The sequence below is a fragment of the Rhipicephalus microplus genome, chromosome 3 (genome assembly GCF_043290135.1).
Source record: "Rhipicephalus microplus isolate Deutch F79 chromosome 3, USDA_Rmic, whole genome shotgun sequence".
Lineage (NCBI taxonomy): Eukaryota > Metazoa > Arthropoda > Arachnida > Ixodida > Ixodidae > Rhipicephalus > Rhipicephalus microplus.
The window spans coordinates 217,825,261-217,853,252 of record NC_134702.1 but is presented as its reverse complement, the minus strand read 5'-3'; the positions used below and the strand labels follow the sequence as shown (position 1 = coordinate 217,853,252).

General features: G+C 47.2%; 1 protein-coding gene across 3 annotated transcripts in view; it reads right to left on the bottom strand.

Annotated features, from left to right (window-relative positions):
- Window positions 1–27,992, bottom strand: part of LOC142803498 (neprilysin-1-like) — a 140,311-nt gene that overhangs the window by 51,601 nt on the left and 60,718 nt on the right. For all 3 annotated transcript variants that reach the window (XM_075888618.1, XM_075888619.1, XM_075888620.1), the window contains one exon: window positions 27,337–27,432. In XM_075888618.1, the coding sequence (XP_075744733.1) occupies window positions 27,337–27,432 (96 nt within the window). The remainder of the gene's footprint in view (window positions 1–27,336; window positions 27,433–27,992) is intronic.

The window sequence follows — 27,992 nt, the reverse complement described above, 5'->3', positions numbered from 1 at the left end:
TGCGCTGTAAATAGCTCATTAAACAAGTTACTCGTAACAATATTGGTGGAGGTGGACGACCCCCGTACCTCGATGGAGACGCGCAGCGGTCGCACCATCGGCGACCTTTCGACTGCTTCGACTGCTGGTACTTCCTCTACGCCGCCCTCATCAGTCCAAGCCACCACCTACGTCACAATACCGCACCTCCGGGATCCCGGCACTTTCTCCGGTGATGGTACGATCGATATCGACACTTGGCTGAAGCGGTACGAGCGCGTCAGTGCTACTCACCGATGGGATCCTACGCTCATGCTCGGCAACGTGCTTTTCTACCTGGACGGCACTCCCCGAACATGGTTTGAAAGCCACGAAGCAGACATAACGAGCTGGGATCTCTTCAAAGAAAAGATACGTGACCTCTTTGGTGATTCATCTGGTCGTCAGCTCGCTGCGAAGAAGACTCTTGCCACACGGGCCCAGTCTTCTACCGAATCGTACGTCTCTTACATTCTTGACGTCTTGGCCCTTTGTTCCAAGGCCGACCAGTCCATGTCGGAAGACGAAAAGGTTAACCACGTCTTGAAAGGCATTGCTGACGATGCTTTCAACTTGCTGGTTTTTAACAACGTCTCGAGCATCGACACAATCCTTAAAGAATGCCGACGGCTCGAACAAGCTAAAGCCCGCCGCGTAGCCCAAAGCATCGTGCGCCTTCCGAACACAGCGGCCACTTCTTCGTGTGACGACGCCTTCCACCAGGCCCCTCGATGTGACAACCTTACGCGCATCATCCGTCGAGAGGTCGAGGCAGCACAACCGGTAGCCACGACATTACCGACGCCTGCGCCTTCCCCGACCACGATCTCTTTAATACAAGCGGTCGTTCGTCAAGAGCTATCGAATGTCGGCCTACATCCTGTTCCTACCGTATACTCTGCTGAGCCTTCTTATCGTACCCCTTCTGCACCTCGCATACAACGGAATCCGTCCGAATGGCGTACTCTTGATGACAGGCCAATATGTTTTAACTGTAGACGCGTTGGCCATATCGCTCGTCACTGCCGCAGCCGCTGGGCTCCACCGTCCCATTATGCACCTCAGTATCACACCACTTCTGCTCGCCAGGCGTCCCCACCGCTTTCTAAATCAACGCCGACCACATTTTCCGCTCCTACAGCACCTCTGAGCAGACCTCGCTACGACCGGTCACCGTCCCCTGCTCGTCGTCAGTCCCGGTCGCCCCCACAACGCCGCGCTGCCTCCCCGACCTATTCGCAGCATCTCCGACCGGAAAACTAGGCCGTGCAGCTTCTGGAGGTGGAGCTGCGTTGACGACCTTCATAAGAAATGCTCGATTAACATTAACAACGAACCGGAACCTTTTGGACGTTACTGTCGACAATGTTCGTGTCAGTGCATTGATAGATACTGGCGCGCATGTGTCCATTATGAGTGCTAACCTTCGCCGCCGACTTAGAAAAGTTGTCACGCCCGCCCTCAACCGAGCTGTACGAGTCGCCGATGGAGGAACTGCTGCAATTCTTGGCATGTGCTCTGCGCGAGTGTCTATTGGGGAGAGAAGCACTGTCGTTCTTTTCGCCGTCATCGAACATTGCCCTCATGAACTCATACTCGGTATGGATTTTCTAGCCACGCACTCTGCCCTCATAGACTGTTCAGCTGGTTCTCTCCATCTCGATTTACCCCTCTTTTCCGACCCGACCAGCCCTCCGCAAACCAGCCTCTGCTGCATTGATTTCACGCGCCTCCCTCCTAACTCTGTCACACATGTCGACTTATCCTCCACGCCGCCAGTACCTGATGGTGATTACATGGTGGCCCCGATTCCTGCAGTGATGCTTACACATGGGGTTGCTGTGCCGCATATGATTCTGACGATTAAGAGAAACCGCACCTTCCTTCCACTGGTCAACTTTTCGTTCACCACCCAAGTTCTGCCACAGGGTATCTCCCTGGCAAAAATTACTGCTCTCCAAGATGATCATGTCGAGCCCTTCAGAGTTGACGATTGCTGCAGCTCAGTCAGTGGTTCCACTCCATCACGTTCTTGGGGCGCCGACATCGAGCGAATGGTGTCATCGGACCTTACGTCTGAGCAAGCTGCAGCGCTTTGCCACGTTCTTGAGGGCTATCGTAGCATTTTCGACTTTGCCAGTAACTCTTTGGGCCAAACGACGATTGTCACCCATCGCATAAATACTGGCCATGCAACCCCCATTCGCCGACGCCCCTACCGTGTGTCGGCGTCAGAGCGTGCAATATTACAACACGAAGTCGACGAAATGCTTGCGAAAAACATTATCGAACCTTCATGCAGCCCGTGGGCTTCTCCAGTCGTCCTTGTTAAAAAGAAAGATGGAACATGGCGCTTTTGTGTCGATTACCATCACCTTAACAAAATTACAAAAAAAGACGTTTATCCTTTACCTCGCATCGACGACGCCCTCGACTGCCTGTACGGTGCCACTTATTTTTCAACTATTGACCTTCGATCAGGGTACTGGCAGATAGCCGTCGACGAGATGGACCGCAAGAAGACCGCATTTACCACTCCTGATGGTCTTTATCAGTTCAAGGTGATGCCCTTTGGACTCTGCAATGCACCAGTCACATTTGAAAGAATGATGGACTCATTGCTCCAAGGGCTGAAATGGTCAACCTGCTTGTGTTACCTTGACGATGTTATCGTCTTTTCGCCCACATTCGACTCGCATCTTGATCGTTTGTCAGCTATTCTGGACGTTTTTCGTAGAGCCGGACTCCAGCTTAACGCCTCCAAGTGCCGCTTCGCTCGTCGTCAAATTTCCGTGCTCGGTCACCTTGTCGATGCCCAAGGCGTGCGTCCAGACCCAGAGAAAATTCGCGCAGTCACGAACTTTCCCGTTCCGAAGACCACAAAGGATGTCCGCAGTTTTGTGGGGTTGTGCTCATATTTCAGACGCTTTGTTAAGGACGTTGCGACCATTGCACGCCCACTCACAGAGCTCTTGAAGAAAGACACCTCGTTTACATGGGGCCATGACCAAGCGTCATCGTTTTCACAACTTACGACATTGCTTACAACGCCACCAATCTTGGCTCACTTTGATCCATTAGCTCCAACCGAGGTTCACACGGACGCCAGTGGACATGGCATAGGAGCTGTGCTATTGCAGCAACAACGCGGACACGACCGTGTTATAGCCTACGCAAGTCGACTGCTATCTTCAGCCGAGCGCAACTATTCCATCACGGAGCGTGAGTGCCTCGCCCTTGTATGGGCAGTCGCCAAGTTTCGCCCATACCTGTACGGGCGCTCATTCCGTGTTGTCACGGATCATCATGCGCTCTGCTGGCTAGCCTCCCTGAAGGACCCCACGGGACGTCTCGCTCGTTGGGCTCTACGCCTTCAAGAGTACCCGTTCTCTGTGATGTACAAAACAGGGCGATTACATCAGGATGCGGATTGTTTATCCCGCTACCCTGTTGAATAAGCAACCGATACTGACGCTATCACGGACGTTTTTTCCGTGTCGCAGCTGTTAAACATTGGCGAACAGCAACGTCGGGATGCTTCTTTACGAGCCATCATTGACAAACTGGAGTCAACGCCTCGCGAACCGTCCCTACGAATGTTTTTGGTGAAAGACGGCATCCTATATCGCCGCAACCTTGATTCCTTCGGATCAGACTTACTTCCTGTCATCCCAGCGCACCTGCGTTCCACTGTCCTGCATCAACTTCATGACGCTCCCATGACGGGCCATTTGGGCGTTTCTCGCACATACGATCGGGTACGACGTCGGTTTTTTTGGCCTGGACTTGCCCGCTCAGTTCGATGCTATGTCGCCGCTTGTGAGCCCTGTCAGCGTCGCAAAACGCCGTCTGCCCTCCCAGCCGGCTACCTTCAGCCGATCGACGTTCCCAACGAGCCTTTTTTTCGAGTTGGTCTCGACCTGTTGGGCCCTTTCCCACTCTCCACAGCCGGAAATAAATGGATTGCTGTTGCCACGGACTACGCGACGCGGTACGCAATCACACGAGCACTCCCGACCAGCTGCGCTACCGACGTTGCGGACTTTCTGCTGTACGACATAATATTAGTGCACGGTGCTCCCCGTCAACTTCTCACCGACCGTGGCCGCACGTTCTTATCAGCTGTCGTTCATGAAATCCTGAGGTCTTGTCATACAAAGCACAAATTTACTACTTCGTACCATCCACAGTCAAATGGCCTCACGGAGCGCCTTAACAGGACCCTAACCGATATGCTTGCCAAATACGTTGCGCCAGACCACCATATGATTGGGACATTCATTTGCCGTATGTGACGTTCGCCTACAACTCATCTCGTCATAACACTGCCGGATATTCGCCCTTCTATCTACTATATGGCCGGGACCCAACTCTACCTTTAGACACATTACTACCTGCGGCCACTGAATATGCTGGTGAAGCCATTGCCCGCGCCGACCACGCGCGCCAAGTCGCCCGTAACCGTCTACAGGCTTCACAGGCGCGCCAATAACAGCTCTACAATTCTCACCATAGGGACGTGCACTTTTCTCCGGGTTCTCTCGTGCTCCTCTGGTCACCTACTCGGCGTGTGGGACTGTCGGAAAAACTGTTGTCGCCCTACACTGGACCATTCCGTATCGTTCGCCAAGTGACAGACGTCACGTACGAGATTGTTCCAACCCATCCAACAAAGTCATCGTCAGCTCCGAGCGACACCGTTCACGTGGCTCGGCTGAAGCCCTATTACCCCCCTTCGACATCATCTGCATAAATTTAGCACCGGGACGGTGCTTCTACCGCCGGGGGTTATGATACGAAAATGCGGCTAAACACGGCTGCAAGAAAGAGCAGGACGAAGTGGGTTTCTTTTCCGTTGGATGCTGGTCTGACGCCATCTTGCTCGTCGGGTTCTCTGCGCTGTAAATAGCTCATCAAACAAGTTACTCGTAACATTATATATATATATATATATATATATATATATATATATATATATATATATATATATATATATATGTATGTATGTATATGTATATATATATAATATATATATTAATACATATATATATATATATATAAAGAAAGAAGTGTATACTTATGAGCTCTTTTTTGTGTTTGACACAATATTGGATATAACAGACAATAATGCCAAGGAAAGTATAGGGGAACCTATTAGACCGAATTGCGATGAAAATGTCAAAAAAGAAATGTGAATGAAAGACAACTTGCCGTGAGAAGATATACATATATATATATATATATATATATATATATATATATATATATATATATATATATATATATATATATATATATATATAGTCAAGGCAACGTTCAAATTTTAAGAAAAACTGTACTGTGCTAAGTTACAGGTGAATCAGCAGTGGTTGCATGTATAAGGAAACTGGACTCGGTGCAGGGGCTCGATAGGATACGTCCGACGCCACTCGCGTCTCGGCTCGCTCTGCGATGCGTTGCTCTGCGGTCCCGGCTCGAATCTCGGCTCGTTCTCCTCTCTGGCGATGCGTTGCTATGCGGTCTCGCTCGAAGGCTCACTTTTTGTTTTTTTGAATGTTCGTTGAACCAATGGGCAACCGCGTCGAGTGGACGCGCTCAGGGCTCGGAGTCCACGTTAACGCAGTGCAGCGTTTCCCGAGCAAGCACGGAGACGCTACCGGAGAATGAGACGCTGCCGGAGAATTCAGCTGTGCGAACTCGAGTGCCGCTGACACGGCCCTCCCGATAATTGCGCCTGTCCTCAGGCGTGCGAGTCGTTAGATGGCGATGGTTCCGTAACTTCTAGGAGCGGCTCCTTATATCTACGAAGCTGCTCCACGTTGACGATATTTTGGTTGATCATGCCCGGTGTGTGAGGTACTCTTTGGATCTCGGCCCTGTTTCCTCCGACGAGGGCCGTTATCTCGAATGGACCTTCATAGCGAGGGTCTAATGTGCCTCGAACGCTCAACTCAAGCAGGACGAGGTCTCCCGTTATGAACCTCGGAGTTCGCCGCTTTTTGTCGTATCGGACCGTTGTTTTGCGCTGACTCTGCAGTAGCCTCTCTCTTGTCTCCGCACGTCCCCTTGCCAAGTCGTGTAGTCTATGAGACTCGTCGATGTCTCCCTCGACTGAGGCGAGGTTGAGCTCTCCTGGCAGTTTTGGGTCGTAGCCGTGCATGAGTCGAAATGGGCTGTGGCCACTGTGACGATGCTTCGTGGCGTTGATTGCTAGCGTTGCTGGGGGTAGTTCCTTCTGCCACTTGTCCTTGTTGTTTAGCATCTTGCGTAGCACCTGTTTCAACGTTCCTACCATTCGCTCAATCAGTCCGTTTGATTGTGGCCAGTACGGTGGGGAGTTCTGATGAGTAATTCCCAGTCTGCGATGGAATTGGTTGGTTTTCTTGTTCACGAATCCCTTGGCTTGGTCCGTAATAATGACGCTGAGAACTCCAAATCGCGGAATCCACCGGTTTGTCATGAAGTCAAGGTAGTGCGCCGACGAAGTGCTCGGTACGGTCACGGCGTCCATGTATCTTGTGGCGTGGTCGATACACACGAGGATGTGGTCTCCCTTCTCGTTTAGCGGACCCATGTGATCCAGGGATATGACCGCGTTTGGCTCAGTAGGAATATCGCGTGGGATGAGGCAACCTTCATTCCGTGTCGTGCGGGCATTGATAGTCTGGCACGTGTGGCAGGAGTCAACATACTCGTGTATATCTATTCTCATCGATGGCCACCAGTACTTTCGCTGGATCAGGTCTCTTGTCTTCTCGACGCCTTGGTGGCCGTTCTTGTCGTGGAAAACGATCATCACACTGCTTCGGAGGGCAGCGGGAATGATCACCCTCCGACGGACCCGTCCCCCCCTCGAGAGATTTCTTCACCAGTATGTCGCTTTCGATCTCGTAGTCTGAAGATTTGTGCTTGGCCTCCTCCCGAAATCTTTTGCAGTCAGTATCCCTCTCCTGAAACTCGCGTAGGTGACTGTGTTTGCTGACCACTACTGCGTAGCAGTGGAGGTCTCGGGTCGAAACGCCCTGGTCAAAAGCCTCTGCAGATTCCGACTGCCTCGAGAGTGCGTCAGCAGCGGAGTTCTGGCGTCCTGGCTTGTGCTTGACGTCGAAGGTGTACTCTGCTAAGTCGAGCGTCCACCTCGCAAATCTGTGGTTGCTGGCTCCCTTCTGGACGAGGTATGACAAGCTGAAGTTGTCCGTGAACACTGTAAAACGAGGTCCTCCTCTCAGGTAGACCGAAAACTTCTCAGTGATCGCCCAGTGGAGCGCCATGCACTCGAGCATATTAGAGTGTAGACCCCGATCATGTGCGTTTAGTGATCTGCTTGCATACTCTATGATTCGCTCCTTTCCGTTTTGAGTTTGAGAAAGCACCGCATCCAGCCCGGTTTGCGAAGCGTCGACGTGAACGTTAGTCGGGCAGTCTGGGCGGAAGCTCGCCAAAATCGGTGGGTTCTTCAAGGCGTGTTTTATGGCGTTGACGGTTCCTTCATGAGCGTCAGTCCATACAAAAGGAACGTCTTTCGCCAGAAGGTGCCGTAGCTTGTGCGTGACCTTTGCAAACTCCGGTATGAACTTTAGGTAGTGGTTAGCGAACTGCAGGAAGGAGTACAGCTTCTTTGCGTTGCGATGCGGCTCGAACTTCTCGGCAGCGGCAACTCTGGATTCGTCCAGTGTTCGTCCTTTGGCGGAGATCACGTAACCCAGGAAAGATACTTTGCCTTGAATCAACTGGCATTTCCGGAGATCCATCTTCAAGCCGTTGATCACGACTCTCCTGAGTGCTTCGTTCAGCAAATCCAAAGCCTCCTTCACTGTTGTGGCTCCCTGCCCGACATCGTCCATGTACGTAGCTGTCCCAGGTAAGCCATCCAACGTGCGACGCATGACTCCTTGCATGGTCTGAGGGGCCTTGCAAAACCCAAAGGTCATTCGAAGGTATTCGTACCTTCCTTCAGGAGTGATGAACGCGGTCTTGTGTACGTCTTCCGGCTTCATTCGTATTGTCAAAAATGCCGTCTTCACGTCCAACACAGTGAAGTAAGCCGATCCGTCGCGCATGACATCGTCAATAACGTCTTCCATGACGGGCATTGGATAAGAAGGGTTGATGGTTTTCTCGTTGAGCTTGCGATAGTCGTGTACCATTGTTCGTGGAGTCGTCGGGTGGTGCGGTTGGTCGACGACTATCGTTGGAGCACCGTACTCGCTTTCGCTCGGCCTTATGATGCCCTTGGAGAGGTAGTCATTCACCTGTTCTCGGATGAACTTGCGATCAGCCAGTGAGCACCTGTACGGCCTCGATGACACTAGTATATTGTCTCTGAGTTCGATGCTGTGTTCGGCGTCAGGACACACGCCCAAAGTGTCGCCTTTGGAAGTGAACGCTTGGTGATGCCTTAACAGAATTGCGTGAAGTTGTTCCCTCTCTGCCTCGGTGGCATCCTTCGTTATCTTCCGTGTGGCGTCTTCGACTAGACTCGTGAAGTCTTCGTCGGGTGCGGGACATTTTGTGTTGAGACGCACGTACCCTTCGTCTTTGGAAACACTCTCGTCCGATTGCCGGCAGAACGTCGCAATAAGCGTTTCCCCGGTGCGGTATGGTGTGCCTTGTTTCGGGGGTGGCACTTCGGACGATGAAAATTTTTCGGAGGGCTCGACTGGAACGATAGTCACATCGTTTGATGTGTGAAATGTTACGTCGACGTTCGCGACTCGTCGCCAGTCTGATTCCAGAATCAGGTCGATGCCGCTGGGCAGTTCCGTTACCACGACGTCTTCGAGTCGCACATTCGTGGTGCCCAGCGTCACATCAAGCGTTGCACCGAGGGTTGGGCATATGCTGCGGTTGAGAACTTGAATGTTCTTGCGCGATACCCATGCGTGCGTGGGAATGTCGTCCGTCAAGGCATTGGCACTCATGATGAATAAGTTGGCGCCACTGTCAATGCACACGCGGACGGGTCGGTTGTTAGCAGTACCGGACACTATTGGTAATGTGCCGCCCGTCGAACGCAAAAAACAGTTCGCTTGCCTAGGTGACGTAGTCCCTGTTTTGTGGCTTCTATTGGCCCTCTTCACTCGTTTCTCGTCCGCTCTGATCGTTGCTGGCGTTTTCGGCTTTTTACAATCATGGGACAGGTGACCGATGTCGCCGCAGTTGAAGTACGAACGAGCAGAGATGGGCCGCGGGTGTGGAGCTCCCGAGAAATCGCTGCGCGGGTTGGCCTTCGGCAAGTTGGCAGAGCCGCTGGCTGGCACCCGCTGGTTCGAACCCTGACCACGGCTCGCTGTACACGATGACGGTTTCTTGTCGTTCTCGGCACACACGGTCGTGCGACGCCTCGCGTCGAGCAAAGCCGCTCTGTCAATGAGTTCGGTTACTGTGCCACACAGCTGCGCTGCGAGTGGGTTGGCCCATGTGTCGTCCTCGATGCCGCTGAGAATGAGGGAAATAAGTTCTTCCTCTGCTAAACGGTACGGCGCCTTGTTCAGAATGGCGTTCTTCGAGTACATGTACTCGACGATGGTCTCGTGGCTCTGAAGGCGTCGCTTCGTCTGCAGTTCGAGGAACTCCTGCATTGTCAGCTTTCGTTTGAATCGGAAAATGAGCGCTTCCTTCCATTGCTCCCAGGTGTCATACTGTGAGCCGTAGGCGCTGTGCCAATCCTTGGCAAATCCCGTCAAGCGGCTTGCTGCTGTCACCAACGTCAGCGATGGCGTCCAGTGGGCGAGCGCTGCGATTCTCTCCACTTGCGTAATCCATTCGTGAGTACTTTGTTGCGGCGTCCCATCGAACAAGGGGATTGAGGATGACGTGTCGCTTGTGGAATGAATCTGGATCGGGCTCGTCGTCGGTGGACCTCTCGACAGCGTGTTGGCGAGCAGGGCTTGTGTGTTCACGAGCGCGGCGAGGATCTGGGCCATGGAAGGTTCTCCCTCGTGCGTTAAAACGGTCGGCGCGGCGGGGCGTGCCGCGTCTTGGTTGGCGCCGTCGTTCAGTGACGGTGGCCGCGTCGAACGCGAGGACATCGTTATGTCAGCAGGGACGGAATGGTGCAGCCCGAGGGTTGGAGTCGTCACCCGTTCCGTTGGCAGTGAAGCGTTCTGATGGGCTTCGTGCAATGTCTCACATTCACTCGTGGTCGCACGGTTAGGCTGGGCTCGCAGGCTGCTCAGTTCAGCGCAAAGCCTCGCGTTGTCGGCGGACAGCGTCTCCAGGTGCGCCTGCCTATCGTCGTCGTAGGCAGCCTGGTCCTTCGTTGGTGAGTCCGTCGGCTCTAGGGCTTGGCGAGTGATGTCGCGGATGATTCTTGCGATGAGCTCGTCCTTTCGTCCGGAGCACCGTAGACCTTGTCCTCTCAGCTCGTCGACGAGTTGCTTTTTCGTTACATTGGCCATCCTGCTGTGGTCGAGGGTCGTGAACACACTTTCAACGATGGTCGTTTTGAAGTCCCGAGACGATGCACGGCGTGGCGCTGCTCCTTCTCGTGGCATCGTTTCCTCCTCCGCATGCAGCTTGGTCGATTCACATCCTGTCGGCTGCGCCATGTCAGCGATGTCCGAATGAATGTAGTCAAGGCAAGGTTCAAATTTTGAGAAAAACTGTATTGTGCTAAGTTACAGGTGAATCGGCAGTGGTTGCATGTATAAGGAAACTGGACTCGGTGCAGGAGCTCGATCGGATACGTCCGACGCCACTCGCGTCTCGGCTCGCTCTGCGATGCGTTGCTCTGCGGTCCCGGCTCGAATCTCGGCTCGTTCTCCTCTCTGGCGATGCGTTGCTATGCGGTCTCGCTCGAAGGCTCACTTTTTGTTTTTTTGAATGTTCGTTGAACCAATGGGCAACCGCGTCGAGTGGACGCGCTCAGGGCTCGGAGTCCACGTTAACGCAGTGCAGCGTTTCCCGAGCAAGCACAGAGACGCTACCGGAGAATTCAGCTGTGCGAACTCGAGTGCCGCTGACATATATATATATATATATATATATATATATATATATATATATATATATATATATATATATATATATATATATATATATATATATATATATATATATATATATATATATATATGACGTATGAAGTGATGGTTGGTAGAGGCAGAGAAGAAAGAAGTGCAAAATGGAATGAACATTGCGTATGAGCCAGGCCAGGTCTCCCATTCATCATAACGTCACACGAGTCGACAGGATGGAGACCTGCCTGCCCCTTCATCAGTCGCTCATCATCGATGCACTTCTCCACAAGACGCCCTGACCATACATCGACTACCCAATCATCTCTAGCCAGAACACAACGACCAGGACCATGACAGATTCATCGGCCTTCCTTGACATCCCCAAGTACACCGGGGCAGTAAACGATGGACCCGTGCAGGGCTGGTTCTACCTGTTCGATCTCCACGCTACCGCTGTATCATGGTCGGAACGGGAGATGATCACAAACTTCACTGACTACATCTCCGGTGAGCCCCGCTGCGGTGGTCTAGTGGCTAAGGTACTCGGCTGCTGACCCGCAGGTCGCAGGTTCGAATCCCTGCTGCAGCGGCTGCATTTCCGATGGAGGAGAAAATGCTCTAGGCCCGTGTGCTCAGATTTGGGTGCACGTTAAAGAACCCCAGGTGGTCGAAATTTCCGGAGCCCTCCACTACAGCGTCTCTCATAATCATATGGTGGTTTTGGGACGTTAAAACCCACATATCAATCAACATCTCCGGTGAGGCATTTAAGTTTTACCTCACCCACATCTTCGAGAACGTCGAATTGTGGCGAAAGATAAAAGAAGAAATGATTACCCATTTCAACGACTACGACAAGGACTTCTTAATCACCGACCATCTGGACACAATAGCTCTCAGCCGGCAGAGTCCTCGCGCTTTTGTCAAGACACACAACTTTCTATCAGGTTTCTTTTCTGCACGAAAGTCGTTAGTTTTAAAGTCGTCGCTCCAGCGTGTGACACGAGACGTTGTTCACCTACCTGATACTCATCATTCTTGGTCTCGCATACACGGTACACCACCCGGGTTTTTATTACGCGGCTCATCCAGTGCATATAAGTCAAACGCTCACCGTTTGCCTTGTAATGACACCATGTCCATGATAAGCGAACTGTCGACGCATCGAGAAACTAACCAACCTCGCCATGACGACTCGAAAAGGTCTTTCTCATCACAAGACTTTATTTCTATTGTTCAGCAGACTGTGCAGATTGAGCCTAGTAATGCCACGTCACTTGTGGTATCCTCATCCAGAGCTCAGCAATCCAAGTACCGAAAGAATGCAGAATACAAACATAAAACCTTGCACGCAGCTGTCTTTAAGAAGCGTCCATACTGGACCACCTTACCGGAGCCTCTGAAGAGCATTTTAGCAATGATGGCGCATTGCCAACTATGACCGACCAGCAAGACACCAGCTCACCATGCATCAGCTGTTTACGCGACATGTCAACTTGTGAAAGAAGTGAGTGCCCAATTCCGAAAGGGGCTCCACTACAGCCATTTCCTGAGCAACATCAGCAAGGCAAGCAAAGCCAAGTTCACAAACACATGCGAGTGCAAGAGAGAGCGCAACAAAGGCATCGACGGACGCGAAATTCAAGGGAAGCGCGTTCACCAAGTGAAGAACATCTAAAACTAAGATCTCCAAACCAAAGGCCATTTGAAGACGTCAGACACTTTCGCACAAAGAAATGTCATGTGACGTTATGATGAATGGGAGACGTGGCCTGGGTCATACGCCATGTTTATTCCATTCTGCACTGCCTTCTCTGCCTCTACCAACCATCGCTTCATACGTCACACACACACACACACACACACACAGACACACACACACACACATATATATATATATATATATATATATATATATATATATATATATATATATATATATATATATATATATATATATATATATACCTTCCTCTTGAGGGATAGTGGCAATCTACCTGTCATAATTTGAGAGTGCTTGCCGAATGTGCTCCACCCCATTCTTATTCTTCTAGTTACTTCAATCTCGTGGTTCGGCTCTGCGGTTATTACCTGCCCTAAGTAGACATAGTCTTTTACAACTTCAAGTGCACTATTACCTATCTCGAAGCGCTGCTCCTTGCCGAGGTTGTTGTACATTACTTTCGTTTTCTGCAGATTAATTTTAAGACCCACCTTTCTGCTCTCCTTGTCTAACTCCGTAATCATGAGTTGCAATTCGTCCCCCGAGTTACTCAGCAATGCAATGTCATCGGCGAAGCGCAGGTTACTAAGGTATTCTCCATTGACTCTTATCCCTAACTGCTCCCATTCTAGGCTTCTGAAAACCTCGTGTAAGCACGCGGTAAATAGCATTGGGGAAATTGTGTCCCCCTGCCTTACACCCTTCTTGATTGGTATTCTGTTGCTTTCTTTATGAAGCCCTATGGTAGCAGTTGATCCCCAGTAGATTTCTTCCAGAATGTTTATATATACTTCATCTACGCCATGATTCCGCAGTGTTTGCATGACGGCTGATATTTCTACTGAATCAAACGCCTTCTCGTAATCTATGGAGGCTATGTATAGTGGTTGGTTATACTCTGAGCATTTCTCTATTACCTGATTGATAGTATGAATGTGGTCAATTGTTGAGTAGCCTGTTCGAAATCCTGCTTGTTCCTTTGGTTGATTGAATTCTAATGTTTTCTTTACTCTGTTAGCAATTACCTTTGTAAATAGCTTGTATACTACAGAGAGCAAGCTGATCGGCCTGTAATTCTTCAAGTCCTTGTCATCTCCTTTCTTATGTATTAAGATGATGTTAGCGTTCTTCCAAGACTCTGGTACTCTTCCCGTCAGGAGACACCTCGTAAACAGGGTGGCTAGTTTTTCTAACACAATCTGTCCTCCATCTTTCAGCAAATCTGATGTTACCTGATCCTCACCAGCAGCTTTGCCCCTTTGCATGCTCTCCAAAGCTTTTCTGACTTCTTCTATCATTACTGGTGGGGTGTAATCTGGGTTACTGCTAGTTCTTATAGTATTAAGGTCGTGGTTGTCTCGGCTACTGTACAGATCTCTGTAAAACTCCTCCGCTATTTTAACTATCCTATCCATATTGGTAGTTATTTTGCCTTCTTTGTCCCTTAGTGCATACATCCCACTTTTGCCTATTCCAAGTTTCCTCTTCAATGCTTTGACACTTCCTCCGTTTTTCAGAGCGTGTTCAATTCTCTCCATGTTATACCTTCTTACATCGCATACCTTACGTCTATTAATCAACTTCGAAAGCTCTGCCAGTTCTATTTTGTCTGTTGTACTTGACGCTTTCATGATTTGACGCTTCTTAATTAGGTTCTTCGTTTCTTGGGAAAGCTTGCCAGTGTCCTGTCTAACTACCCGGCCTCCAACTTCCACTGCACACTCCGTAATGATACTCGTCAGATTATCATTCATTGTATCTACGCTAAGGTTGGTTTCCTCACTAAGAGCCGAATACCTGTTCTGCAGCGACACTCTGAATTCCTGTACTTTCCCTCTCAGTGCTAGCTGATTCATTGGCTTCTTGCGTATCAGTTTCTGTCGTTCCTTCTTCAAGTCTAGGCGAATTCGAGACCGTACCATTCTATGGTCACTGCATCGTACCTTGCCAATCACTTCCACATCCTTAACGATTCCAGGGTGTGCACTCATTATAAAGTCTATTTCGTTCTTATTTTCGCCATTAGGGCTCCTCCATGTCCACTTGCGGTTTTCTCGTTTTCGGTAGAAGGTATTCAAAATCCGTAAATTATTGCGTTCTGCGAATTCTACTAGTAGCTCTCCTCTGGCGTTTCTAGTACCGATGCCATAATCTCCTACTGCCTGGTCTCCAGCCTGCTTCTTCCCTACCTTTGCATTAAAGTCGCCCATCACCATAGTATACTGTGTTTTTACCTTACTCATTGCCGATTCCACGTCTTCATAGAAGCTTTCAACTGAAGCGTCATCATGGCTGGATGTAGGCGCGTAAGCCTGTACTACCTTCATTTTGTATCTTTTATTCAGTTTAATTACGATACCTGCCACCCTTTCATTAATGCTATAGTATTCCTCTATGTTGCCCGCTATGTTTCTGTGAATTAGGAACCCCACTCCTAGTTCTCTTCTGTCTGCCAAGCCCCTGTAGCAAAGGACGTGCCCATTCTGTAGCACCGTATAGGCCTCATCTGTCCTCCTAACCTCACTGAGCCCTATTATATCCCATTTAACACCCTCTAGCTCCTCTAATAGTACAGCTAGACTTCCCTCACTAGATAAGGTTCTAGCGTTAAACGTTGCCAAGTTCAGGTTCCAATGGCGGACTGTCCGGATCCAGAGATTCTTAGCACCCTCTGCTGCGTTGCAGATCTGACCGCCGCCGTGGTCAGTTGCTTCGCAGCTGCTGGGGACTGAGGGCCGTGAGTTATTTGACGTAAGCATGTGGGAGGTAGTGGCCAGATACCTTCCCTCAAGAGGAAGGTATATAACAGCTGTATCTTGCCGGTACTTAGCTACGGAGCAGAAACCTGGAGACTTACAAAGAGGGTTCAGCTTAAATTGAGGACGACGCAGCGAGCAATGGAAAGAAAAATGGTAGGTGTAACCTTAAGAGACAAGAAGAGAGCAGAGTGGATTAGGGAACAAACAGGGGTTAAGGATATCATAGCTGAAATCAAGATGAAGAAATGGACATGGGCAGGGCATGTAGCGCGTAGACAGGATAACCGCTGGTCATTAAGGGCAACTGACTGGATTCCCAGAGAAGGGAAGCGGGTTAGGGGGAGACAGAAGGTTAGGTGGGCAGATGAGATTAAGAAGTTTGCGGGTATAAATTGGCAGCAGCAAGCACAGGACCGGGTTAACTGGCGGAACATGGGAGAGGCCTTTGTCCTGCAGTGGACGTAGTCAGGCTGATGATATATATATATATATATATATATATATATATATATATATATATATATATATATATATATATATATATATATATATATATATATATATAAAATAAGGGAAAGAAGTGTATACCTAAGGGCTCGTTTTTCCGTGTTTTTAACACAATAATAATGAGATATAACAGACAGTAATGCCAAGGAATGTACAGGGGAAGTTATTAACATTAATGGAATGTAAATAAGAAGAAAGAAAAGTGGATGAAAAAATTACCAACTGTAAGCACTCAGCCATTGGGTCCTGCTTACAGTTGGTAATTTTTTCATCCACTTTTCTTTCTTCTTATTTACATTCCATTAATGTTAATAACTTCCCCTGTACATTCCTTGGCATTACTGTCTGTTATATCTCATTATTATTGTGTTAAAAACACGGAAAAACGAGCCCTTAGGTATACACTTCTTTCCCTTATTTCATTGAACGAGGGTCTCGTACTGGCAGACTTGGTGTGTTTAGGTTGTATAAGAGGGACAATTAATCAGCTGCCCGCTCATAATAAGTTCACGTGCTACGTGACGCCAAACATGCGCATAAGAGTGTTTTCACACTCGTTGTTTGGCTTATAGATGGCGCTGACTGTCGCTCCTACTTCTAAATTCACAGATAAACGCAAAAAAGTGGATGGAGGGAGGGCCGCTGTAATAGCTCAGTGGTTAGAGCATCGAACGCGTAATTCGAAGGTCGTAGGTTCCTGCTTACAGTTGGTAATTTTTTCATCCACTTTTTTTTTTCTTATTTACATTCCATTAATGTTAATAACTTCCCCTGTACATTCCTTGGCATTACTGTCTGTTATATCTCATTATTATTATATATATATATATATATATATATATATATATATATATATATATATATATATATATATATATATATATATATATATTGCAAGGGGGTTTATTAGCGACGCCAGGTGGTAGGTAGACAGCCGGTACGGCCACAAATACTCACAAAGTTCCGCGTCTACGGCTCGTGCACACGCTCGCACTTCGTACTCAGAGATGGTCCCACTAGTCATTGACTAGCGAATTTCTTTCTACAATACCCAGCGATGAAGACGAGCCATTTTGGCGACTCAAGGTGACGAGAGAAGAAGAGGGTCGTAGCAGGGCTTGAGGCGACTGACGTGGACTGTCTCACGACCAAGACGGCGCTTGTCCATGGACGGCTTGAGTGGTTCAATTACATAGGTGACAGAAGAAGGGTGCTGAATGACGCGGTAAGGGCCGGTAAGGACTTGGGTGAGCGGAGCTATGATGGAAGCAAAGTTCCCGACAAACCGACAAAAATAGGTGCACAGGCCCACGAAGCTCCGTAGTTCTTAAACTATAGACGGCTTAGGAAATTCGGCAACAGCACGAAGCTTGTCAAGGTCGGGAAGAATGCCGGCTTTCGAGACGACATGAACAAGTATGGTGAGCTGTTTAGCCCGAAGTGACATTTCTTCAGGCTAAGCTGAAGACTGGCGTTTGTAAGGCGCTGTAGTATCTTACGCAAGTAAAATAGGGTGAAAAGACCACAACGTCATCAAAATAGCACAAGCATATGTTCCATTTGAGACCACGTAAAATGCTGTCCTTCATTCGCTCGAATGTGGCGGGCGCATTGCAGAGTCCGAATGGCATTACGATAAATTCATAGAGGCCATCCGGTGGGACGGACGCCGTTTTTGGACAATCAGACTCAGCCATTGGGACCTGTCAATAACCTGAGCGAAGGTCAAGCGAGGAAAAGAATTCTGCACCTTGCAGACAATCGAGAGCGTCGTCTATGCGGGGAAGAGGGTAAACATCTTTCCTCTTAATGTTGTTTAGGCACCTGTAGTTTACGCAGAACCAGACCGAACCATCCCTTTCTTTTGACGAGTACAACTGGGGAAGACGAAGGACTACAAGAAGGCTTGATGACTCCACACTGTAGCATGTCGTCTACTTGTTCTGCAATTACGCGATGTTTCGCCGAAGACACACGATAGAGGTGCTGGCGCAAAGGAGTACTCTTCCCTTTGTCAATTGTGTACACAATGGTGTTCGTTCTTCCTAGCACCACTTGGGGGAAGTCAAACGAACGCCTGAATTCATGCAACAGGGTAACAAGCTGCTCTCGTTAAGACGGGGTAAAATGGCTGCCAATAGAACCGTGAAATGCATCAGAAGACACACTGTGTGAAGCAAGGTGAGGAACCAACGCGCTCAGCTTCATATTCGGCATGGTGTCGAAGAAATCGGCAGGCGCGATAGTACCTTCATTGATAAGCTGAATGAGGCCGAGCGTCTCGTTGCGGCGTAAACTGAAGGGGCACGAGTTCGGACTGGAAATAAATATTCCGGAAGTGTCTTGACAAAGAGCAAGAACGGCGAATGGCAGCGATGTGTGGTGGTGGCTACCGAAGATGTCAGATGGCGTGAATAGGACGGTAGCGTCAGAAAGTGAAGCACAACAGGCAGGTACAAACTGGGCACGGAAAGAAGAAAGGTCCATGTCCATCGCGACGACAAGGTTAGCCACACTAGATACGGCCGCATCAACAAAAGGCGCATTGCAAACGGTAACAGCTCCACTTCGGCCTGAGCGCAACTCACGACGACGTAATGACGTGATAAGAAATCCCATCCTAGGATGACATCGTGGGAACATGAAGCCAACACGTGAAATTCAATGGTGTACAACACGTCTCGAAGAACCACTTTTGCTGTACATGCCGTGACGGGCTCAATTAGTTGGGTGCTCGCAGTGCCAAGAGAAACTACGAGAGAAAGCATCGTTACTTTACGAAGAGAGCGGCAGAGTCTTTTACTAATCACAGATATCGCTGTACCGGGATCAATGAGTGCAAGTGTTCGTACACCTTCGACAATTACATTGATAAGATTGGCGGGAGAGAGACGAGGACTTAAACAATTAGACAATAACGCATATCGTGCCCCCGGAGCTGCGGCAGTTAGTTTTCCGTCTCAATGGAGGTGGGTCATCGACTCATAGGCGACACAGAATGACGACTTGTTCAAGAGGAAGGCGAGTACATATTTCGCGTACATATTTTTTTACATTTCTTCGCATACATATTTTTATCTGGTCCAGCAGGGTGTTGTCACCACCGATGACCAGGGCAGCGAAAGAGTCGTCTGCTGTCGTCGACCTCCTAACTGATGCACGTTGTTTGCGAATCTCTTCCAAGCTCTGGCACAAAGTCACAAGTTAGGATACGGTACTTGGGTCCTTTTCCAGCAACATTTGTAAGGCATCATTGTCTATTCATATTAAGAAATGCCTGATCTTGTCTTGTTCGGTCATCTTAGGGTTAAAGCGCCGGCATAAATTGATAACATCTTCAAAATATTTTGTGAAGTTTTTGCCTTGCCTTTGTGCACGTCCGCGTAGGCGCAGTTCAGCACGCAGCTTGCGAACTTCAGGGCGATCGAACACAGCTGCAAGGTTGGTCTTGAAAGCGGCCCAAGTGGTAAGTTCAGTACGGTGGTTTGTGAACCACAGGCTGGCGACGTCTTTCAGATAAAATCGGACATACTCCAATTTCGAGGGATCGTCCCACTTGTTGGCGGCGCTCACCTTTTCAAACAGTAGCAACCAGTCTTCAGCATCTTGGTCCTCGGTGCCACTGAAGAAGGGGGGATCCCGTTGGCGCAGGGTGGGAGGCACGATGACCAGTAGAGATTGGGCCGTGCTTTGGTCTTTGGTGGGTGGCGCTTTGCTCGGTCGTCTGATCAGGCATTGCTGATGCAATGGGCAGCTTCCAGATTTGCGTACCCAATACCTCTATCACTTTGAAAGGGGGTTTAATTGCGACGCCAGGTAGGCAGTAGGCAGACAGCCGGTACGGACACAAATACTCGGGCAGTCCCGGGTTTGGTCTCACCAGTCAGTGCCTTGCGAAGTCCCCACTAGTATATATATATATATAATAGAGTAAATCCTATCCTTCGTGAGCAGTCACAACGTAGTTTATTTCGACGTTTCATTCAGAGTCTGGCCTTCATCAGAATTGAGGGTACAGTTTGTCGGTGCTCAGCTTTATACAATCTCAAATCAGAGGGGAAAAGAGAGAAAGAGGGAAAAAAAGAATATAAGGTGGACTTCCCCGGGCACTCCCTTTCACTGTTCCTTCCTCTTCCCCCTCTCTCTCCCTTTTCTCCCTTTTACCTTTAGGATGTCTGCGGTTTGTGTATCTTTCCTTTCACTAACGTATTGTTCCAGACCAGACGGCGCCGCATGGCTCTGGTGGTTCGGTGTGGGGGAAAAGAGCTTTTTCAAGAATTTATGCCTTTAACTACTCAACGCCTCGTCGACATCTCGTGGTTGAAAGAGGGGCGCCGTGTATTGTCGCAGAGGCTGGCAAGCGGATGCGCTGTCAATTCTTGCCCGCTTCTGGATTAAGCGTGCAGTAGGGGCCTTCAGATTGTGCACAGGGTTGCTGTTGGGCATGTCTTGCTTGACACAAGTGATTGGTTAGTAAGTTAAAGTTGGTAAGTGAAAACTTGTGGCCGATAGGTTTACAATCTTAGTGTCTCAGGGTGTGTTCATAGATGGGTGCTCGTTTGTACCGTTAGTGGTTTCCTGGCTGGTGGTGTTGAAGTGATAAGAAACTATCTCAGGAAACATGCGTTTGGGCACATGGTCTCTTTTGAGCTAATGAATTTTTGTGGTCATGATGGCTTGGTATTTATTCTGTTCTAGTTCTGTTAACCGGTGATTTTTTCGTTCGATAAAGTGTTGTGGTGGAAAATGGTGTTGGTCACAGCGACCAGTTTCTTTACCTGCTGATCACTGTGATTAAAAGCGATTTCTGTTAATATAAGAGATGCCCCAAGGAAGACATTTTTCCATGTTTTTGGCCGTGTTCATCTACGTTTATAGCAGCTGGTTTGAGGGAGAGTGGCATACCCTTGGGGGCTATTCTAGCACGAAGGTACACTTGCCATGCTCTTTATGCATTTCATGTCTTATTCGTTTGTCAGCAAGTCTTCGTACTTTAAGGAAGGTGGCACTGCAACTGGGAAGCGATGAGCTGAACTTACATTGCAGAGGTCAATCTTCTTTTGGGTGCGGAATGCCACTGATGAATTCCGCAGATTGTAGTTATGTCCGGCAGGCCTTCGTCGTTGTAGGGAGGATTTCGGCTTTGGGCTCCTAGGGAACGTGTTGGTTGGGAGTTCCGGTGCCGGGGTCCACAATAGAGGGACGCGGCTTCGTAGTTTGGCAGGCTTCCCTATGAGAAGTGGTGTAGTGGTGTTGTCGTGTAGTGCTTTTGGTCTCGACATCCGCCATAGAGGGACGCGTGTTGGCTGTCCAGAAGACTTCCTCCCTAGTAGTGGTGCGCTGTTGATGATTGTGAGGGAGTGCTTGTGGCTCGCGGGAATCGCACTTTCGCCGATCGTCGGGAACTCATCTGTGATGTTAAGTGGGTGCGGGGCTCCTAGAGTATGTTGATATGCAGTGTTCTTGTCGTGGGCTCCAGGAATATGTTGATATGCAGAGTTCTTGTCGTGGGTGTCTTGTTGTGACTAACGGATATTGATGGGAGCTACTGGTTGAGTCCACCACCCCGTGGTAGCTCTGAGGTCACCGCGACCGAGTGCACTCTTGAGGGTTTCGGCAATCAACGCGACACCCATAAAACTCGGATAAAGCCCACCCGCAGCAAGAAAGCGTCTTGGTGGCAGCTGGTCGAATCGATACTCAATATATGACAATTTCCTGGGTCTTCGTCAGGCCTTCACTGTCTCGTTGAATTGACGAGCGTCCTGGTTGAAACGGTGCACGAATTGTTTGTTCCATCTTTCCCGTTGTTGGTTGAGATAACGGGGCAACACGCTTGAAACAACGAGGCTTTCGAGCTCCTGGCGTGTCCGAAGCATGTTTTTTACTAGGCGACGAAGGCGGCGTAATGAATCTTCTAGTTCATACGATGCCAGCTCGCTCGTACCAACGTGAAAAACGAGCGTGGTCACAGATCGTGGTATGCCAGCCAGCTCTTTCTCGATGTCGAAAGTGAAAACTCTGTGGATAGAAATGACTGCAGGTGTCGCCTTCTCATGCAGGTTGACATGCTGGTGCAAATACCTTGTTTGCGAGGTTCCGTTGATGGCTGATGTTTGTGTACGTTTAGGGAACTTCCGTAAGATCTGCTCAACTGGAGGCGCACCTGTGGCCAGTCTTGTCTAGGCAGGCATGGTGGTTGAGCGGCCGTAGCGTTGCAAGTAGTCAAGTAGATCCTCCGTGAGCGGTCACTACGTGGTTTATTTCGACATTTCAACCAGAGTCTGGCTTTCATCGGGATTGAGGGTACAGTTTGTTGGTGCTCAGCTTTATACAATCTTGAATCAGAGGGGGAAAGAGACAAAGAGAAAAAAATATCATTGGACTTCCATATCTATATTTATATATATATATATATATTACCCTACGTAATTTGAGGTGTCCCTGCGCCTCTCATAATCATATGGTTAGGACGTCGAACCCCACATATATATCAATCAACTTGAGGTGTCCCACATAACTTGAGCCAAGCATTTGAAAATGAAAGACACTTCAGTGGCGAATTGAACCAAAAGCGTACTACTCGCACTAGTCTTTAGGCACTCACGCTATTTTTTATTTATCCCCATACTAATTATTAATTCGTAAGTACTATTTAACTATAGGCTGGGGGCTCAAAAAATGAAAACTGAGATGAAGAACACTTCCAGAAACTACCGACTGAATTGTTTCATGCACGATACATATAGCGGCTTTATTTTTTTCGTGTGGTAAAGAGTGCCTATAGCAGCACAATATCAGTGCACTTGCTGTCCGTCACATGGCTTTTTTTTACGTGTCACGGCCTTTTTTTACAACGTGGAAAAAATAGGAGCACGAGACGCATCGTACAGGAAACAATTTAGTCGGTGGTTTCTGAAAATGGTATACATCTCACTGTTAATGTCTTGAGTTTTCAAGCCATAATTAAAACAGTAGTAAGGAACCATTACAAATAATTAGTATGGGGATAAATAAAAGATAGCTTGTGTACCTACAGCTAATGCGAGTAGTATGCGATTGGTTCAACTCGCCTTCAAAGTGGCTCTCGCTTTCACTTTCATATTCTTGGCTCAACATATGTGTGACACTCTGTATATATATATATATATATATATATATATATATATATATATATATATATATATATATATATATATATATATATATATATATATATATATATATATATACATATATATATATATACACACATATAAATATATCCTGCTCACGGCTAGTTATTTTTTCACCCACTTTTCTTTCTTCTTATTTACATTCCATTAGTTTTAATAACTTTCTTGGCATTATTGTCGGTTAGATCTCATTAATATTGTGTCAAAAAACACGGAAAAACGAGCAATTAGGTATACACTTCTTTCTCTTATTCATTAACGAGGGTCTCGTACTGGCAGACTTGGTGTCATTACGTGGTATACGAGGGAGATCAGCCGCCCACTCGTAATAAGTTCACGTGCTACGTGACGCCACACATGCGCATAAAAGGGTGTTTCACACTCGCCGCTTGGCTTACAGATGGCGCTGACTGAAACTCCCACTTCTAAATTCACATATAAACCCCCCAAAAAAATGGATGGAGGGAAGGCCGCTCTGATAGCTCAGTGGTTAGAGCACCGAACGCGTTATTCGAAGGTCGTAGGTTCGTTTCCTGCTCACGGCTGGTTATTTTTTCACCCACTTCTCTTTCTTAATTACATTCCGTTTGCTCTAATAAATTCCCCTATACATTTCTTGGCATTATTGTCTGTTAGATCTCATTATATTGTGTCAAAAAAACACGGAAAAACGAGCCCTAAATGTACACTTATTTCCCTTTTATATATATATATATATATATATATATATATATATATATATATATATATATATATATATATATATATATATATATATATATATATAAAATAAGGGAAAGAAGTGTATACCTAAAGGCTCGTTTTTCCGTGTTTTAACACAATATTAATGAGATATAACAGACAGTAATGCCAAGGAATGTACAGGGGAAATTATTAGAACCAATGGAATGTAAATAAGAAGAAAGAAGAAAGAAAAGTGGATAAAAAAATTACCAACTGTGATATATATATATATATATATATATATATATATATATATATATATATATATATATATATATATATATATATATATATACATACATACTGAGCATTATTTATGCGTCCCATCTTTTCATCTGTACATACTCATCATCACCAGTCAAGTTTAGGTTGTGGGGCACATACTCGAGTCAATAAAGGAGAGTCTTGAGTGCACTCGATGCCATCTTACAAGTGGTGGAGGTGCTGCTCGGTTCCTGCGTCCTCTCGCGTTCTCGGACACCCCAGCATCTGTTAGAACACATCCCTGGAGCTTCGTTCAGGCTGCCGCTTAAACGACTTGGGTCCGGTAATGTCGCAAGCCGCCCAGCCCAGAGTGCCAGCTTCGCCACCGCTCCCACCGCCAGGAAACCCTTCTCACCTGGTCACCAGCCCTCAAAAGGATCCTCCGCTGTTCGCAGGGCTTCCGGGTGAGGACGTGGTAGACTCGCTCGAGTAGTATGACCGCGTGAGTGCCATCAACAACTGGGATGAGCCTGCGAAACTCACCCACGTTGCTTTCTACTTGAGCGGCGTCGCAAAAACCTGGTTTTTAAACCACGCTACCGATTTTTTAACATGGCCCGCCTTTATGCGCCAGCTCCACCAGATTTTCGCCAACCTGTCGGTGCGCTCGGATATTGCCAAGAAAAAGCTTGGTGCACGTTTTCAACGCCCCGGCGAGTCTTAGACTGCTTATATTGAAGATGTTCTCGCCCCTTGCCGCCGCATCGACAACCATATGGCGGAAAACGACCGCGTGCGCCACCTGCTAAAAGGCATTGCGATGGTCGCTTTTAATGCGCTTGTGGTGCAGAATCCCCTGACCGTCGCCGATGTTGTCGCTACCTGTCAGCGCCTCGAGGAGCTTCAGACCACTCGGGTACAACCTGATATGTCTGATCTGAGCTCAAGTCACGATACAACAGAGCTGCGTGCATTGATCCACTCTATCATCCGCGAGGAACTTTATGCACAGGCTTCACCTCGCCTCCTCTATATTGGAACGACGCCACCCGCTACTAGTTTACGCGACGTAGTGAGGGAGGAACTGGCCTTGATGACAGGTACATCAGTTCCGAGTTCACATCCCATGCCCAGTTATGCTCACGTTGCTGCAACGGCACCTACGCCCCACCAAAGCCTGGCCTCAATGACTGTCACACCTGTCCCGAGCTCATATCCTGTGGCCATGCCAACGTATGCTCAGGTTGCTGCTAAATATTAGAATAAACTTGGAAAGGAGCGCAACAGAGAAGATGACACATTATTCGTTTTATCTTTTATCTTGACAGTACGGGCTTCCGGTCAGGCATTCATACGATGCAGGTGAAATGACACAACCCGAAGCAGAGGGCCTGCCTTCCAGTTTAAGTCTACAGATGGTCATAAAAAACGAAATAGACAGAACTAATGGAGGAAGTGCTGGCACTCACTGGGTTGCTGGGGTGTTCGTCAGCAAGAGAATCAAAAGCTAAAAGACAACTGTTTACACTGCAGCGGCCAGTTATTTGTTGTCCATATTTCGACAGTTCTTCGCAGGTACAACTAGTAACATCCCGCATACTTGACTTGAAATCACTGTATGTTCTAATTAATGCTGTATATATTGATATCACCAAAAAACTGCTTAGTTTTTGCTTTCAACTGGCCGTGTATATTTATGTTACAGTAATGAAACGTCAAATAGAATATCAATACCACTGGTAAAGTGAACCTGATCGGAGTGTAATAAATCATATTGCTACGAAAATAAAAGGGATAGCTTTGTGGTAAATAAACAGAGATATCATCACTGATCGAGGTTTAGTGTATAATGTAGCAATAGCAGAGGCAGAGCATTTATGAACATTCTCGTAATGTTTTCAGAAACAATATCTTCACTTGATCATGTTAGTTACGTTGCACATATTTATCTAGCATCGTAGAGATGACTTATCTTAAGATCCAAAACGTACCCAAGTATGCTAATATGATTATGTAGGGTTCAAGCAGAAAAAGTGTAAACTCATAAACTCGCATTCTTGCTTGCAGAAACTATAAATGAGAAACTACCAGACAACTCAAAATAATCTACATTTGAGGAAATTATGGTGGACTAAAAGGTACTTCGCACTGGCAGGATGCAAGCCTTCGACCTTCGTATAACGCGTCCAATGCTCCACTACTGAGCTACGGTGACGGTCATTTCTTCGTTCACGATATAGGTTTGAGATAACTCTTTTTTTTGCTACGTTGTAATCTGCTGTTATCCTAGTAAGATCTACTACTTCAAAAGCTTATGAATGATAGAGTCACAAAAAATATCAAACTCACATGTAACGTGACTTTCGCACATTCCTCAGTATCACATTTTATAACAAATCTATTTTGCAAACTGTCTGTTCCTCATGGCCTCTCGATGTCATAGAAATTGTAAATTACGAATAATGCTCATTTTCTTTTTCTATTGCGCAGCTATGAAAAAAGAGATCTCAGCAGTATTCAGTTCGTCATTCATAGACCTGCAAAACAACCTTATCTCGAACGAATTATGGTGTAAAAATGTTAAGACACAATATTATTCAGAGTTATTGAACCTAGCTATTGTATGACCACGGAGTTGAAAATAACTTAAACAAAAACAATGCGTACTTTTTCTGAAAATAATAATTGTTCTTATTTCTGTGTTAACCTCACAGTCAGCCTCCAATAATGTACTCATACTTGTTTTTCTGCAGTTTGTGATGCCCTTCAAGCCTCATTTCACTGTTTCTTCATAACCCATGTGGCGTAGGTTGCGTTGTTTTCACCTGTGCTATGGGCAACACTGGCGTCTGTATTTACTCGAGTTTTTGTTTTAACGTGTACAGTTCTAAATAGTAATGCTTTTATTTAATTGATATTTCACAAGAAATTGCCTTGCAGTGACGCTCATAAGTAAGTTTCTTCATTCCTTAAATACTTATTCGGATTTCGCTTCGGCTCTAAATGTGCACCGGACTGCTGGTGGCTTGCCAAAGTGTGCACATTTCAGGCTGCAACTAGTCAAAGTGCTTCTAAATGTTTCTCTCTTAGCCTCTCTCATTTTTCTGGTGTAAAATGAAATACTTAGTAAGCAAATTATTTTTTTTTTGCAAACTACCTTTACGTGCCACTCACATATTTGCACTAGGTGAAATTAGAAGTTACCCAAATTGTCCAAGAAACAAATACTTAAACTTTTTTCCTACCTGAAGTAACGAACGGTGCTGTGAGGTTTCCGAGATCACCAATACCAATGGCGCGAAATAGTCCGTCATCAACTGTGTTTGCTGCGTACAGTCCAACTACACAAGGAATAAAAAAAAGGACATTAGATAGGATACTGGAAACTTCAACTATAATGCTTCGACTATTGTACAGAGGACACAAAGAGCGCTACAAAGCTCTTTTTAAGAGTAAATAATTCAAGTGTAAAACTAAAATTTACACGAGAAAAGCCAAGAAAATGCCCCGATGAATATAAAAATTGCTTCCAGGTTTTTCAGCGCAAGTTAATAGACTGTAACAATCCTGTGATCAAGAAGCAGGGTCGCCACAAGGTGAATTTGAAAAGCAGAACTAAAAACAATGATGTCAGAGTGAATCGGCTCCCATTAGAGAGCACTGAAAAACGACGGAGATTCATTATGCTTCCTTGTAGTTTATCTGCGAAGTAACGGAATAGCTACGAAGTGAAGCATATTATAAGATAGAAGTACCCAGCAAGTATTCATGCCACCAACCTGAAATTTTTATCTGCAGACAGGCTCCTGAAGTAAACATTTTGTCGTTAAGTGCAAGCTATTACCACAAGCCTGCCTAAAATGTTGTGTCGATGATAATCGGCTATGCCAAGACGCTAACG